This window comes from Rhinoderma darwinii, chromosome 3 (genome assembly GCF_050947455.1).
Source record: "Rhinoderma darwinii isolate aRhiDar2 chromosome 3, aRhiDar2.hap1, whole genome shotgun sequence".
Lineage (NCBI taxonomy): Eukaryota > Metazoa > Chordata > Amphibia > Anura > Rhinodermatidae > Rhinoderma > Rhinoderma darwinii.
This window is the reverse complement of record NC_134689.1, coordinates 137443911-137460267: the sequence shown is the minus strand read 5'-3', so window position 1 is coordinate 137460267 and position 16357 is coordinate 137443911. Positions and strand designations below refer to the sequence as shown.

Genomic DNA, 16357 nt, shown 5'->3' with positions numbered 1-16357 from the left:
CTTCTTTGTACCCTTGTCTGTTTGTCTGTCGTGCACCTATTGAGTGTAGGGACCGTCGCCCAGTTGTACCCCATCGCCTAGGGCGGGTCGTTGCAAGTAGGCAGGGACTGAGTGGCGGGTAGATTAGGGCTCACTTGTCTGTTTCCCTACCCCGACATTACAGCTCCTGTATCAACTACTGATCACACCTTTCCAATGCTAGCTATAGACATGCGTTATCTGTTGGCCAATGAAGCTGCGCTGAACATGCACATCATTCCAAAAAGGTTAGACATAAGCAACCTCCGGACACATCTAGCACTACTTATCCCCAGGAGAAATAATAGTATTGGATAATAATATATGATATTTTGGGCTGGGTATTTTTTGCTTTCTTTTTTTCGGTGTGAACAGAGCCTAAGCTATCACTACTGACAATGGGTTTTTTGCTTATATATATTTAAAGGTTTATCAATTATGAATGTCATAAAAGTGTGATCGGTGGACATCTGTTATCTCGAGAACAAATGGGTCACGTATATATATACAGTATTTTTATTTTAATAGACGGTTTTCAGCAAACGTGGGAACAATTGTGTTCCCGTGCAAACAGGAATGTAGACTGTACAGCAGTGCATGGTAGGCATATGGCTTTTTAGGTTGTAGTCGTGCACCTAGTGTTCTGTCATACAACACTGTCGGGCGCCATGTGTACGAAGATTTTTTCGCCTAGAATTATTGCCTATTCGGGAAGAATACCTCCAAACATTCAAGTCTAATGGAGTAAGCAACTAACCAATTTGATTTTGTTGGAATTCTACTGTTTATATTACAATTCAGTACTTGATGCAATGAGGAGGCCCTAGTGTACATATAGCATTTATACTATTTGTACACACTGTAGACTGTTAGATCATATATGGTTGGTTTTTAAGTTTGATATTCATAGCTGTACATGGGGCTAGGATAATTTGCATTATTTTAATGTGTGTAGTATATCCTTTATTTTGCAGCCCAGGCAGTATTTGGGAAAATGCAAACCAAAATACCACAACTATAGGTGTCTGTTGAACATCTCTTTTTAAAACCACAGCGATTCCGCTCTTAATCTCTCTCTCTCTATTGAGCAGAGTTTTGCCGTTAATACTGAGAAGTATATAAAGAGTTGTTATACAGCACACAAGAAAATGATGACCGCACACTGCGAACACTAATGCCACCTATGCCACTAAATATAAATAAATATGCATTACAGCTAAATCTACTTACAATAGGGAGGTTATTAGCGTACATTTTGATCAAATTGTGTGAGCCCACCTGCCACGACAAGGTGACCTCTATGAGGTGGGAACCTACGCTGCACATACAGCCAGAACTGGGACTAAACCTACATATTTTTTGGGATGGTAGGAACCAGCATTAAACTAATTAAAATCACACAGGGCAGAACGGGAGGAGTGCAAGAGCAAAAAATCATACAAAAGAAATTCATACAAAAACAAAAAAAAATCACAGCGATTCCGCTCGAAGGGTATGTTCACACGGCAGCGTCCATTATGGCTGAAATTACAGGGCTGTTTTCAGGAGAAATCGGCTCCGTAATTTCAGCCGTAATGGCATGTTGAGGCGCTTTTCGCTGCGTCCATTACGGACGTAAATGGAGCTGTTTTTCCATGGAGTCAATGGAAAACGGCTCCATTTACGTCTGAAGAAGTGACAGGTACTTCTTTGACGCGGGCTTCTTTTATACGCCCCACCTTTTGACAGCGGGGCGTAAAAAAAATGACCGTCGGCACAGAACATCGTAAGACCCATTCAAATGAATGGGCAGATGTTTGCCGACGCTATTGAGCCGCATTTTCGGACGTAATTCGGGGCTAAAACGCCCAAATTACGTCTGTAAATAGTGTGTGTGAACCCAGCCTTAATCTTCCCCTCTCTGTTGAGCGGAGTTTTGCAATTAATAGTGAGAAATATATAAAAAATAAATATAAATATATATATATATAGTCCCAGGAGATCAGCCATTTCCCCCCTTCTTTTCCTCACAATCCTGTAACTGGCTGTAAGACAACGGTCTGCAGCAGAAGCCTCCCGCCTCTCTCCAGTCTGCAGTAGGACACATGGATTGTTAAGCTCTGCCCCGAGACTTAGCCCTACCCCTTCAGCCAGTCAAAAATCAAAACAATCAGCAGGAATTTAACCCTAGAGTTCTCTGCAGGATTTTTAAAAGACAGTCAGTCTGGAGGATTTTGTGCATGTGGAAAAATCAGTGTGGGCACGCTTATTTTATTTTGGATCCCTCTAATTTTTAGTTAGAAACAAATTTCTATTTTATTATTATTATTATTATTATTATTATTATTATTATATTATAATGACTATAGGATTAAATGAATTGGTATTATATAACTATACTATATCTAAAACTTAAAATCTGCATATCTTTCTGTATGATTTGTTGAATGTGCCTCAGATTATGTAACAGTAGTTTAGTAGTATCACTGGCTAAATAGGCTAAAAACCAAATATACAGTATGAAGTAGAAATGTAGGACATTTGAGTATTAAAGACTTCTCCAACTAGATTCATTTTAATCCTTTGTATTTGAAAAGATTGCAGTGGTCAGCTGAGTATTATGTTTTATGTTTGCACTATTAATCAGAATGTTCATTCCACAAGTTTTCCGGGACAGGCTTCTCCCTGCAGCAGTATTTGTCATAGTCCAATTAAACCATGCACAGGTTCATGTGTCATTCGCTGTGTCTCATGTGCCATGCATTATTCTAAAGAAAGGTTTTGCCTTCCTTTCATGATGGATGTTGGCTAGACTGAATTTGCTGTTGATTGGCTGAGGCTTTCCTTTTCTTTATTCTCTGTACAGCAATTCAATTACAAGATTTGTCGGTTCTTAATTCTTTCTAGAACATTTGGGAGTGCAAGTAGGAGTGACATGAAGACGGATTAGTGAAAACAAATGCCAACCATATACATCACTGTTGCATGAATGCACTATTCTTAAAGAGGACCTACCTGTCCGCTCCCATGACATATCTTTTTTTAGTAATGACTTCTATTTCCTATAATATAATCTTTCTGGAGCATCTTTTCTTAGAATTCTGCTTAGTGCCGTTCCTCTGTTATTTCTCCTAGAAATATAACAATCAATTGACAACTGACTGCTACCAGTGGGGAGTGTGTCCCTACATAGTCCGACACTGTCCAATCCGTATTCCCTGTCTCAGGCCCCATGCACACGACAGTAAAAAACCTCCGTAATTGCATACCGTAATACGATCCGCAATTACAGACCCGCCCAGTTCTATTGGCTGCGGACACCTTTACGGATAGGTGTCCGTGCCGTAGAACCGTGACGGGAATTATGGAGCATGTCCTGCTTTTCGTCTTTTACGGGCTGTGCTCCCATACTTTGCGGGCTATTATTACAGGCATGGCCGTGTGTATGAGGCCTCAGGCTATGTAGGGACAAGGGGAATGGTAACACCCAGCTGGTAAATGTATTAATTTCAAGGAGCAATATCAAAAGCATATCGCAGTGCAGAGTTCTGAGAAAAGATGCTCCAGAATCGTTAGTTCATGGGGAATACAAGTATTTACTAAAACAGACATATCAGGAGAGAAAACATTTCCTTTTTAACCCCCTATAGTACGAGAATTTTTCTTTTTTGTTATACACTTCCCGCCTTCTATGAGCCATAACTTTTTCTTTTTCCAGTCATTGGAGTAGTGGGAATGCTGTCTTTTTGCGGGAGGAGTTGTAGTTTCTATTGGCACCATTTAAAGTACCGTATAATATACTGAGAAACAGATGAAAAAATTCTATGTGCAGTGGAATTGGGAAAAAACTGCGATTCCTCCATTTTCTTTTGGGTTTCGTTTTTCCGTCTTTCACCGTGCGGAAAAAACTACAAATGTACTTTATTCTGCTGGTCAAAACTATTAGGGTATGTGCACACACACTATTTACGTCCGTAATTGACGGACGTATTTCGGCCGCAAGTCCCGGACCGAACATACTGCAGGGAGCCGGGCTCCAAGCATCATACTTATGTACGACGCTAGGAGTCCCTGCCTCGATGCAGGACAACTCTCCCGTACTGAAAACATGATTACAGTACGGGACAGTTGTCCGGCAGCGAGGCAGGGACTCCTAGCATCGTACATAAGTATGATGCTAGGAGCCCGGCTCCCTGCACTGTGTTCGGTCCGGGACTTGGGGCCGAAATACGTCCGTATATTACGGACGTAATTAGTGTGTGTGCACATACCCTTACAGTGGTATCAAATTTATATAGTTTTTGTAAAAATGTTTTACTCCTTTTCCAAAGAAAAACTGTTATTTTTTCATCGATTTGAGCAGTGTGAAGGCTTATTTTTTTGCGGCACGATCTGTGGTTTTTATTGGTACCATTTTTTGGTACATACGACTTTTTGATCTCTTTTTATTACATTTTATTTTTACTGACAGCGATTCTGCCGATTTTTTTTTTTTTTTTTGTTATATTTTTTTTCATTTTACGGCATTCACCATGCGCATTAAATAATGCTATATTGTAACAGTTTGGACTTTTACGGACGCAGCAATATGAATTTTGTTTATTTTATACATTACCTCAGAGGAAAAATGGGAAAAGGTTGTTTTTGTTTTTTTTGTTTTTTTAACTTTGAATGTTTTTTTTTATTTTTTTCACTACTAAAAACTTTATTTAACTTTTTTTTACACATTTTATTAGTCCCTCTTGGGAACTTGAACAAGTGATTGTTAGATTTCTGGTACAATACACTAAAATACTAAAGTATTGCAGTGTATAGTCATTTTTATCGGCTTCTGTTAAGCCCTGCCAGAGGCATTGTGGGTGCACCGATGAGCTGTCAGAGGGGGCCGCCCCCCCCTCACTATAATGCCTCAGATGCTGCGGCCGCGATTGACCGTAGTATTTGAGGGGTTAAACGGCCAGGACAGCGCGATCGCTGTTCCTGGCCATTAGTGTCGGATGTCAGCTGTAAAACACAGCTGACACCCACAGAGTATGGAGCGTGCGCCATACTTCTCCCCCTGCACCATGATGGGCACTTACGTCTTGGTGTGTGAAGGTGTTAAAGGGAATATATTTTATTTTCTATTATATTTTTTATTTTATTCATAATTTGTCATTGAGTTTAAGCACGTAGAAGAGAAATAATGTGTTTGTTATTTTGTTGTAGCTGTTTTCTTAAAAAAAACGTTCCTACAAACTTAATTTCTACTTTATCTTTATAGTGCAGTAGGGTGTGTATGCTTTTATGGCAGCTGCGTTGATTGGGAATTAATGGTCAATCAAAAAACTAAAACAGTCTGAAAAGTGAGCTACATGAAATGTCCGCATTAAAGGGGTTATCCGGGGACCAAAAATTGCTTGGATTTATATTTTATGTGAAAAGAAGTCACTATCACTTACTAATGTTAATTCTGTACCGAATCGTGCAGTTCAAACCTCGTGAATTGGTTTAGAAAGTCCAGTCGTTTTCCTAATATTAATTCTGCGCCAACAGACTCTCACGTGACTGAGGGCTTGCTTCCTGTGCCATTCGTGTTGGTGTGTTATAAAGTGCATGACCGCAAGTGACCGTGACTTCAGAGGTTTTCTATCACTGTAGTCCCTGAGCAGAGCATCAGCTGGCGCTCTGCCAGAGACTTCAGCACTGCTTCCGACGTCACTGTACATATATGACTCGATGTAGTCTCTGAGTAGAGCATCGCGAAAAAAGCTCAAACAAGTGCCACAGGTTTTTTCTGCCTCTCATTGACTTCAATGGGAGGTCAGAGATGGAAACTGCGGCAAGAAGGGACATGCCTTTTTTTTTTTATCCCCTGAGCAGCCATATGCAGCCTGGGTAAAAAAAAAACACCCCTGCGTCCCAAATTAATGGGGGAGGCGGGGCAATTTCGGACGTTTATTGGCGCGGATTCTGATGCAGTTTCCACGTCAAAATCAGCATAGATGAAACTCTGTGTGAACTGATCCTTATAGTGCTGGACATTTTCTAAGAAACCTAATAAAAACCGGATTTAACCGGTTCAAGAGCGGACTATTTTGAGCCTTCAGGACCAGACACCATTTAGCCATTTTTGACACGGGTTAGTTAAAGAGAACCTTTTAATGTTGAGGGCTGATCAAACCCTGGGGCCCTTTAAATTTTTTTCTACTTCCCTCCGTTATTTAGATATCAGTGACATTATATTTGGTGCCCGATATTTAAATAACCCCCTAAACAGTCAATGGGGCGTGTACTGGCAAGGGTGCGTGTTACTATGGCTGTGACACTGTCCAATCGGATATGGACAGTGTTACAGCTTTCAAGATTAGTCTTCTGCCGAACTGGCAAGGGGGCGTGTCTCTGCTACGGACAGTGTAAGAGCTGGGGAGCGCTTGCACTGTCCGTAGCAGAGACACGCCCCCTTGCCAGGTCAGCAGACCATACAAGACTGATCTCTCACAAGAGCTGAAGAGATGAGTGCGCGCTCTCCTCTCCACAGCTCTTACACTGTCTGTAGCAGTGACCTACCCCCTTGCCAGTTCGGGTGAAAAGAATGCAATCGCACACTCTCTTTCCTCGCTCTTGCTGTTGCACTGTCCATATCTGATTGGACAGTGTCACAGCCATAGTAACACGCCCCCTTGCCAGTACACACTCCGTTGACTGTTTAGGCGGTTATTTAAATATCGGGCACCAAATATAACCGCACCGATATCAAAATAACGGAGGGAGGTAGAAAAAAATGTAACGTGCCGCAGCGTTTGTGCAGCCCTCCCATTACATGCTGCACTCAGCTGCACATGTATGGGGAAGTGAAAGGTTCTCTTTAAACGGCTTTAACTTTTTTATTTGTTGGGCTAGCGATGTAATTTTTGCAGTGTTTTTTTCTTAGACCATGCAGGTTTCTTTTTTATTTTTCATACACATCCTTTTTGCTATTGTAGAATTTCTAGGCTTAAAACTTGAAAATTGTTTTACCCTAAAATATAACTTTTGGTTGTGATTGTCATTGTCTACTGTACATTTTGAAATATTATATGTCTATTTTAGGGTAATTGGCTCAGGGCTTGCGTTAAGACAATGATTGGCGGGCGTAAGGTTTTTTTTTGGGTGGGTATTTTATGTGAATTTATTATGTTTTTTTGCACTTTATTTTACTTTTATTTTTTTATTATTATGGTCTGTGAGAAAAGACCTTTGGGGGACTTTTAATTTTAATTTTTTTTCTTCTTTTACACCCTTTTTTTCCACTGTAACTGGAGCTGCACAGGCTTAGTCAGCCAGTCACCTGACCTCACGTCACTGACGTGAGTTCAGGTGACTCAGGTCAGGTGACTGGAGTGGGCCACTCCTGGCACTAACCTCACTCAAACTTACTCACTTGGCCGCGGCCTGCATATTTTCAGATTAAAAATATGCCCACGGCCGCCTACCCTTTCCTTTGCATTGTTCATGTCCTTATTGATGCATGCACAGTACAATGTTCTGGGAGAACTGAATCCCGGGTGGTGCTTTTTTCTGCCAGACAATACGGACGGCAGAAAAAAACACCTGTTTTTGCGGACCTAGAAGTCCTGCTGTTGTGGCGCTGCACGTAAAAACTGGATTTAGGTTTTTACATACAGCGGACCTCGTGGGCCACATAAAGCGAGGCGGTGGGCCGCATTCGGCCAGCTGGCCTTATGCTTGACGTGTGCCTTTTTAAAGAGATTTTCCAAGTTAATAAAAAATGTGGCCAATCGGGAAAGTATGCAATAAAAGAGGCATAAAACATTTGACAGTTCCCTCTGCGTTCCAGTATAACTACTTTGGTCCTCCCCGCTGCTATTGATTGATTATGGCTGCAGAGATGACATGCCTGTATACCCACGGGACCGCTAAGGCAATCACGTGGGTATAAGGACACATCATTGCTGTAGCCATGTCAACAAACATGTGTGAGGAAGACCGAAGCAGCTATGCTGGAAAGTCGGGGTAACTGGTTGGTGAGTAATGCTTCTTATTATGATTTATTGCATACCCATCCCATTTGGCCTCGATTTTAATCAACTCTGACGCAGCTATTTTATTTTTTTATAACATATTTTTATTTTGCTGTCGACATAGCCGTATAAGGGCATGTTTGTTGCGGTGTGAGTATTTTTCAATGGCAACATTTTAAGGTACATATATAATGTATTGAAAAACTTTTATTGCTTTTTGGGGGCATGATGGAAAAACACAGCCATTGTTTTTGCAAACTGTTTTTACGATGTTCACTGTGTGCTATAAGTGACATGTTTTCTTCAATCTGCAGGCCATTACAATTAAAGTACTACCAAAGCTATAGAGTTTTTACTTAATTTTTCACTATGTACACAATAAAATCGCTTTTTTTTTTTCTTAGATTTTTTTTGTGTCACCACATTCTGAGAGTCGTAACTTTTATACCTTTAGTTTTCATTGGTACTGTTTTGGGGTATATGACTTTTTGATTACTTTTTATTGCAAGATAACAAAAAAACAGCAATTCTGCCATTGTTTTTAGTTGTTTTTTTAGTTTACAGCATTCGCTGTGCGGGACAATTAGCATTTTAATTTCAAAGTACGGGTCATTATCGATGCAGTAATGCCAATAATGTATAGGTTTTTTATTTATTTATTGTTTCCCCATAATAAAGCATTTTTTAAGGGGACATTTTTTTTAATATAAACTTTGTGTATTATGTCTGTAAGTGACAGGCTGGGTTCACACGACCAGGTTACGTCCGTAATGGACGGAACGTATTTCGGCCGGAAGTCCCGGACCGAACACAGTGCAGGGAGCTGGCCTCCTAGCATCAGTTATGTACGATGCTAGGAGCCCCTGCCTCGCTGCAGGACAACTGTCCCGTACTGTAATCATGTTTTCAGTACAGGACAGTAGTTCCACAGAGAGGCAGGGGCTCCTAGCATCGTACATAACTGATGCTAGGAGCCCGGCTCCCTGCACTGTGTTCGGTCCGGGACTTCCGGCCGAAATACGTTCCGTCCATTACGGACGTAACATGGTCGTGTGAACCCAGCCTTAGGGTATGTTCACGCGGCAGCGTCCGTAACGGCTGAAATTACGGTGCTGTTTTCAGGAGAAAACAGCACCGTAATTTCAGCCGTAATGGCATGTTGAGGCGCTTTTTGCTGCGTCCATTACGGACGTTAAATGGAGCTGTTTTTCCATGGAGTCCATGGAAAACGGCTCCATTTACGTCTGAAGAAGTGACAGGCACTTCTTTGACGCGGGCGTCTTTTTTACACCCCGCCTTTTGACAGCGGGACGTAAAAAAAATATGACCGTCTGCACAGAACATCGTAAGAACCATTCTAATGAATGGGCAGATGTTTGCCAACGCTATTGAGCCGCTATTTAGCGTAAATAGTGTGTGTGAACATACCCTTACAGTGCAGGGTTTAATAAGGCTCTTGTGAATGACAGACCTGGGGGCCATTGTTAAGACCTTCGCAGCTTATCGGTTCCCTGCCAATGGGCTTACAGGGGAAGCACTTTTCCTCTGTAAAACGACTTAAGTGCCGCGGTCATTATTTATGGTGACATCTAGTGGGTTAAACAGTCGGGAGCGGAGTTATCTCCAGCAAGTAATAGATCGGGCACAGCTCCTGTGCCCACACCATCGCTAAAACGTAATTGTACGGTGGTTTGCAGGGTTTTTTATCTAATATTTTCAAGACTTAAACAAATATCCAATGTTGTATAAAATCAATGAAATGACCGCAATAAAGCAATGCATGTCAGATTCGCAGGTCCATGAATTAGATAAATAGCAAATCGTTGTGCGTTGAGAAAAACGACAACCAGCATTGGTACAAACAAATGAGACTTCATAACAAAATTATTAACAGGCAAATACATGTACACAGACGAATGTAGAACAATTCCACGTCATGCCAGGGAAGAATAGGTTACTCACCGAAAGAGGGTAAGGGAACGGGAAAAGGATGGTGTCGACCATGAAGAATAGAGGGGTGATCATCCTTCATTTGTGTCGTGGGAACTACCTGGAGATTAGAATGGGTTGTTTGCTCACCAGGATTTTGATGGTGGTTTTGGCTTGGATTTGACAACAAATTTCCTTTTTTGCAATAGCAAGCAGAATAGAGCAGGCTGTGGATTCGAAAAATTCTCAACAGGCAATAAAATATGTGCCGATTATTTTTAACTATATGTGAATGTGGTTTTGAAAACACTATTTACTTACATTACACTGTAGTTTGCTGCAGATTTTCAATGCTTAAAGTGGATCTGTCTGCTTAATATGCTGCCCTATGTGAGAACCGCATATTACAGCTACAGGTCCGCACTAAAATGGCACAAAAAATATTGTGTCATTTAAATAATAGGTTGGATGAAGGAAAAAACCGGCCTCATAGTTATAAGTCCACTGTATTGAGGGGAGGGCAGCAGAGAAATCCACTTTGGTTTGCAAGGAAAATCCACAGCAAATCTGCCCATTGTGAACATGACCTGAGGGTACCCATATATGCAACGGATTTGTTACGAATTTTCCAAAGCGATTCTGCAGTCCACACGTATTATGTGCAGCTTTTGCGGCGGATTTTACCCTTTTTACATTGAAAAGTGTAAAATCTGCCGTGAACTTCCAGAACAGAATGAGCATTTTGCAGATTCGGAAATCCCCAGCATACTCTAATTTCTGTTTGGAAAATGTTCAGCAGCATGTGGATAAGATTTTTTCAATCTCGTCCACTTGCCTTCAACAGTCTTGCGCTGCATATTTTCCACCTGCAAATCTGGACGCAAAATCTGCAACAAATCCGCTACATGTGAAGGGGGACTTTTTGGTTTAATATGTAGATGGTTTCTTTTGAATGTACGTTTGGCTATTTCAGACATTAGACCCATCACTTACGGTTTTGCTGTGAATATTGCAATATTGGGTTCATGATTATTATTCCAGGATTTTTACTGTATACAAATAATTGGTGTTTGAGTTGCCGTACTATTTAAAGCTTAGATCACATCTGCGTCAGGGCCTTGTTCTGACGTTCCGTTGGAGCTTCCCGTCAGAACGGGACCCCGACTGTTTGGATCACCATTGATTTCAATGATAACGGATCCGGTGCCAATGGTTTCCGTTTGTGTCAGTAGTACAAGGGTTCGGTCATTTTGACAGAATGAATAGCGTAGTCTACTATTCTATTCATTCTGTGAAAACGACGGAGCCCTTGCACAACTGACACAAACGGAAACCATTGGCACCAGATCCGTCACCATTGAAATCAATGGTGATGCAAATGGAAACCTATAGTTTCTGTTTGTTTCAGTCAGGGTCCTGTTCTGACGGGAAGCTCCGACGGAACGTCGGAACGTGACCCTAACGCAGATGTGAACGAAGCCTAATTTGTGTTATGTAAGAATTTGTTTTGCAAATACCGCCTAATGTGATTTGAATTAATAAACTTCATTTTAATATTGATCCTGAGGTAGTCTGCATATCTAAAAACAAAATTTAGACTTCTTTTAATTTCATGATATCTGCCTATAGGGCACTCCATCCCACTGGGTATAATATATGTTTCACTGTTAGTTTACATAAGTTTTACTTGCAAATAACCGTTTGGAAATTCATAAAGCAGAGAATATGAGCCATTTCTAGTAGAATTCCATAAATCCAACTACTAATAGGAATCTTTAGTCGTCGAGCACAGACCAAAATTACAATAACTTATTGCCTAGTAGACTGATATTACCATTATGTTACAGCATAGGGGAGCATTTTTATCAAGAGCTTACTACCATTGGAAAATAGTTCATAAGATTAAAAAAGTAACAGTTCACCCAGTTCAGCCTTTTCTCCTGCAATGTTAATCCAGAGGAAGGCACAAAATCCCAAGGGGCTGAAGTAAATTTAGCTTATCTTGTGGAAAAAAAATCCTTCTCTACTCCAATCAAAATAAATCTCTGGATCGACAACCAACATATTACTATTACTGCTCTTACAGTAAAGAACCTGCTATTTGTTGGTGTAGAATTTCTCTTTTCTACAGATGTAATATGTCACCGTGTTATAGTTACAGTCAAGAGTATTAATAGATTGTGAGAGAGACTAATATTATCTAATGCTAATATTTTCAATAATATCCGTGATGTTTATTTTTTTGCAGATTGTTGCATTAAGGGAACAAAATGCTCATATCCAGAGAAAGATTGTTACCGGGGAAGCGACAGATCAGGAGCCTATTGATGGAATGGAGCAAGGACAGAAGGTTCATGACAAGGTCAGCACATAAGCACAGGGTGTTTCGGGTGTGCACACCCTAATGCACATTTTTTTTTGTACTGTCACTGAGGAATGGTGTAGCCTGAAGACAACTGTAGACTGAGTTCTTGAATTATATCTATGCAGATAGCTTTGTTCTGTTACCATATCTGTACTCTAGGCTTGGATTCAGTACTATATCTATTACAAGAAAGGACAAGGAGTCATATTGTTAGGGATCTGCCAGGTACTTCATCTAGCTATACTCCTGGGATTAATCAATCCACACCTGAGGCCAGACCTGTTCGACTGACACCATCTCCCACCAACCAGGGTGGCAGGCTCAGGAGTGGGAGAGCCTATCGCGGCCTGGTCTGTCGGAGTTAGCTCCGCCCCCTGCCCTTTATTACCTGCCCTGTGCTCTCCCTCAGTGCTTGTAATTCTTTTGGATTCCTGGCCCCACTGCTGCTTGCTCCAGCCTGCTTCTGCCGTGCTTCTGCCTTGCTGCAGTTCTGCTTGACCTGCTTTGCTTTGCCCCTGGCTTGCTTCTGTCTCCGTGCCCGCTCGGGTGTACTCACTTCGTCCTGGTCCTGACTGTTCGTTCGCCGCCCCGTTTCCTCGTGGCGTTCCGTGGCTACTGCCCCTTCCCTTGCGTGTTCCCTGTTTGTCTTCCTGTGCACTTAGCCAGCGTAGGGACCGCCGCCCAGTTGTACCTCGTCGCCTAGGGCGGGTCGTTGCAAGTAGGCAGGGACAGGGCGGTGGGTAGATTAGGGCTCACTTTCCCTTCACCTCCTTCCTGCCATTACATAATTACAAGCCTTTACCTAGTCTACCATTTCTCCTACGCTGACGCGATCATGGACCCCCTTGAGACCCTGACCCAGCAGATGCAGGGCCTCTCCCTACAGGTCCAGGCCCTGGCCCAAAGGGTCAATCAGGGTGACGCTGCTTTAGTAGTACCCCTCACCTCATCTCTAGAACCCGACCTCAAGTTACCTGACCGGTTTTCAGGGGACCGTAAGACGTTTCTCTCCTTCCGGGAGAGTTGCAGACTGTATTTCCGCCTAAAGCCCCACTCCTCAGGTTCCGAGAACCAGCGGGTGGGTATCATCATATCCCTACTCCAGGAAGGGCCCCAAGAGTGGGCCTTCTCCTTGGCTCCTGACGCCCCTGAACTTTCCTCTGTTGATCGTTTTTTCTCTGCCCTCGGACTCATTTACGACGAGACTGACAGGACTGCTTTAGCCAAGAGTCAGCTGGTGACCTTACGTCAGGGTAGGAGACCGGTTGAGGAATACTGTTCTGATTTTAGGAAGTGGTGCGTAGCTTCTCAGTGGAACGATCCGGCCCTAAGGTGCCAGTTTAGGTTAGGATTATCTGACGCCCCTGAAGGATCTGCTGGTTAGCTACCCCTCGCCTGACTCCCTTGACCAGGTTATGGCCCTAGCAGTACAACTTGACCGACGTCTCAGGGAACGTCAGCTAGAACGCTTCAGTGTGCTCCCCTCTGACTTTTCTGCGATCCCCCCCGAGGTCCCGTCTCCTCGCCCCTCCACGGAGGACTCGGAGGTACCTATGCAACTCGGGGCCTCCATGTCCCCTCGACAACGTAGGGAGTTTCGCAGAATGAATGGTCTCTGCTTCTACTGTGGGGACGACAAGCATCTACTGAACACCTGTCCCAGGCGCAAGAATAAGAAGCCGGAAAACTTCCGCGCCTAAGTGATCATCGGGGAGGTCACTTGGGCGCACAGGTATTTCCCGTTAATGTGAAACGCAATAAAATTTAGCTTCCCTTTCAGGTCTCGTTTGCTGGCCGGTCTGCCACGGGCAGTGCTTTCGTGGATTCTGGCTCATCTGCTAATATCATGTCTGTGGAATTTGCTATGTCTCTAAAGATGCCTTGTATTGATTTACCTTATCCTATCCCGGTAGTAGGAATCGACTCAACCCCCCTTGCTAATGGTTATTTTACTCAGCATACTCCTGTTTTTGAACTCCTGGTTGGCTCCATGCATTTGGAGCAGTGCTCTGTACTGGTGATGCAGGGATTATCGTCTGATCTGGTTTTAGGCCTTCCCTGGTTGCAGTTGCATAATCCCCAGTATTCCAATCAAATGTGGGATCTCACCAAATGGGGTAATGAATGTCTTATGTCATGTCTTTCTGTTAACTCTATTTCTCCCCGGGAGGAGGTAAACACGCTTCCTGAGTTTGTTCAGGACTTCGCCGACGTGTTTTCTAAGGAGGCCTCCGAGGTGTTGCCCCCCCATAGAGATTACGATTGCGCTATCGATTTGGTGCCTGGTGCCAAGCTTCCTAAGGGTAGGATATTTAACCTTTCATGTCCTGAACGTGAAGCGATGAGGGTGTATATCCAAGAATGCCTGGCCAAGGGTTTCATTCGCCCCTCGACTTCTCCTGTAGGTGCTGGCTTCTTCTTCGTGGGGAAGAAGGATGGTGGTCTTAGGCCGTGCATTGATTATCGTAACCTGAATAAGGTCACCGTAAGGAACCAGTACCCACTTCCTTTGATTCCGGATCTTTTTAATCAGGTTCAGGGAGCCCAATGGTTTTCTAAGTTCGATCTACGGGGGGCATATAACCTCATCCGCATCAAAGAGGGGGATGAGTGGAAAACTGCGTTCAACACACCCGAGGGTCATTTCGAATACCTGGTCATGCCCTTTGGGTTGTGTAATGCCCCTGCTGTCTTCCAGAATTTTATTAATGAAATCCTGAGAGAGTACCTGGGTAATTTTCTTGTTGTGTACCTTGATGACATACTGGTGTTTTCCAAGGACTGGTCCTCCCACGTGGAGCATGTCAGGAAGGTGCTCCAGGTCCTTCGGGAGAATAATCTGTTTGCTAAGACTGAAAAATGTGTCTTTGGGGTACAGGAGATACCATTTTTAGGGCAAATCCTCACTCCTCATGAATTCCGCATGGACCCTGCCAAGGTTCAAGCTGTGGCGGAATGGGTCCAACCTGCCTCCCTTAAGGCGTTACAGTGTTTTTTAGGGTTCGCCAACTATTACAGGAGATTTATTGCCAACTTCTCGGTCGTCGCTAAGCCTCTTACGGACCTTACCCGCAAGGGTGCCGATGTCCTCCATTGGCCCCCTGAGGCCGTCCAGGCCTTTGAGACTCTCAAGAAGTGCTTTATCTCGGCCCCCGTGCTGATTCAGCCCAACCAAGAGGAGCCATTTATTGTGGAGGTTGACGCTTCCGAGGTGGGAGTGGGGGCCGTCTTGTCCCAGGGTACCAGCTCCCTCACCCATCTCCGCCCCTGTGCTTACTTCTCTAGGAAGTTTTCGCCCACGGAGAGTAACTATGATATTGGCAACCGCGAACTTCTAGCCATTAAATGGGCTTTTGAGGAGTGGCGGCACTTCCTGGAGGGGGCCAGACACCAGGTAACGGTCCTTACGGATCACAAGAATCTGGTTTTCCTAGAATCGGCCCGGAGGCTTAATCCTAGGCAAGCTCGGTGGGCACTATTCTTTACCAGATTTAATTTCTTGGTTACCTATAGGGCTGGGTCCAAGAATATTAAGGCTGACGCTCTGTCACGTAGTTTCATGGCCAATCCTCCTTCCGAGAAGGATCCTGCTTGTATTTTACCCCCTGGTATAATCGTCTCTGCCACGGATTCTGATTTAGCTTCTGATATCGCGGCTGATCAGGGTGCAGCTCCCGGGAACGTCCCTGGGGACAAACTGTTTGTTCCCCTGCAATACCGGCTGAGGGTACTCAGGGAAAACCATGACTCCGCTCTATCTGGTCATCCTGGCATCTTGGGCACCAAACACCTCATTACCAGAAACTATTGGTGGCCTGGGTTGCCTAAAGATGTTAGGGCTTACGTCGCCGCTTGTGAGGTTTGCGCTAGGTCCAAAACCCCTAGGTCCCGACCTGCGGGCCTACTACGTTCCTTGCCCATTCCCCAGAGACCTTGGACCCATATCTCCATGGATTTTATCACCGATTTGCCTCCATCTCAGGGCAAGTCGGTGGTGTGGGTGGTAGTCGACCGCTTCAGCAAGATGTGCCACTTTGTGCCCCTTAAGAAGCTACCTAACGCC

The 16357-nt window shown here is 43.6% G+C and overlaps 1 protein-coding gene across 8 annotated transcripts in view; it reads left to right on the top strand.

Annotated features, from left to right (window-relative positions):
- Positions 1–16357, top strand: part of PPFIA2 (PPFI scaffold protein A2) — a 373500-nt gene that overhangs the window by 233323 nt on the left and 123820 nt on the right. For all 8 annotated transcript variants that reach the window (XR_012882381.1, XM_075856792.1, XM_075856789.1 and 5 more), the window contains one exon: positions 12178–12291. Coding sequence is in view for 7 of the 8 variants with exons in the window: in XM_075856792.1 (XP_075712907.1) it covers positions 12178–12291 (114 nt within the window). In the remaining variant the exon portion in view is untranslated. The remainder of the gene's footprint in view (positions 1–12177; positions 12292–16357) is intronic.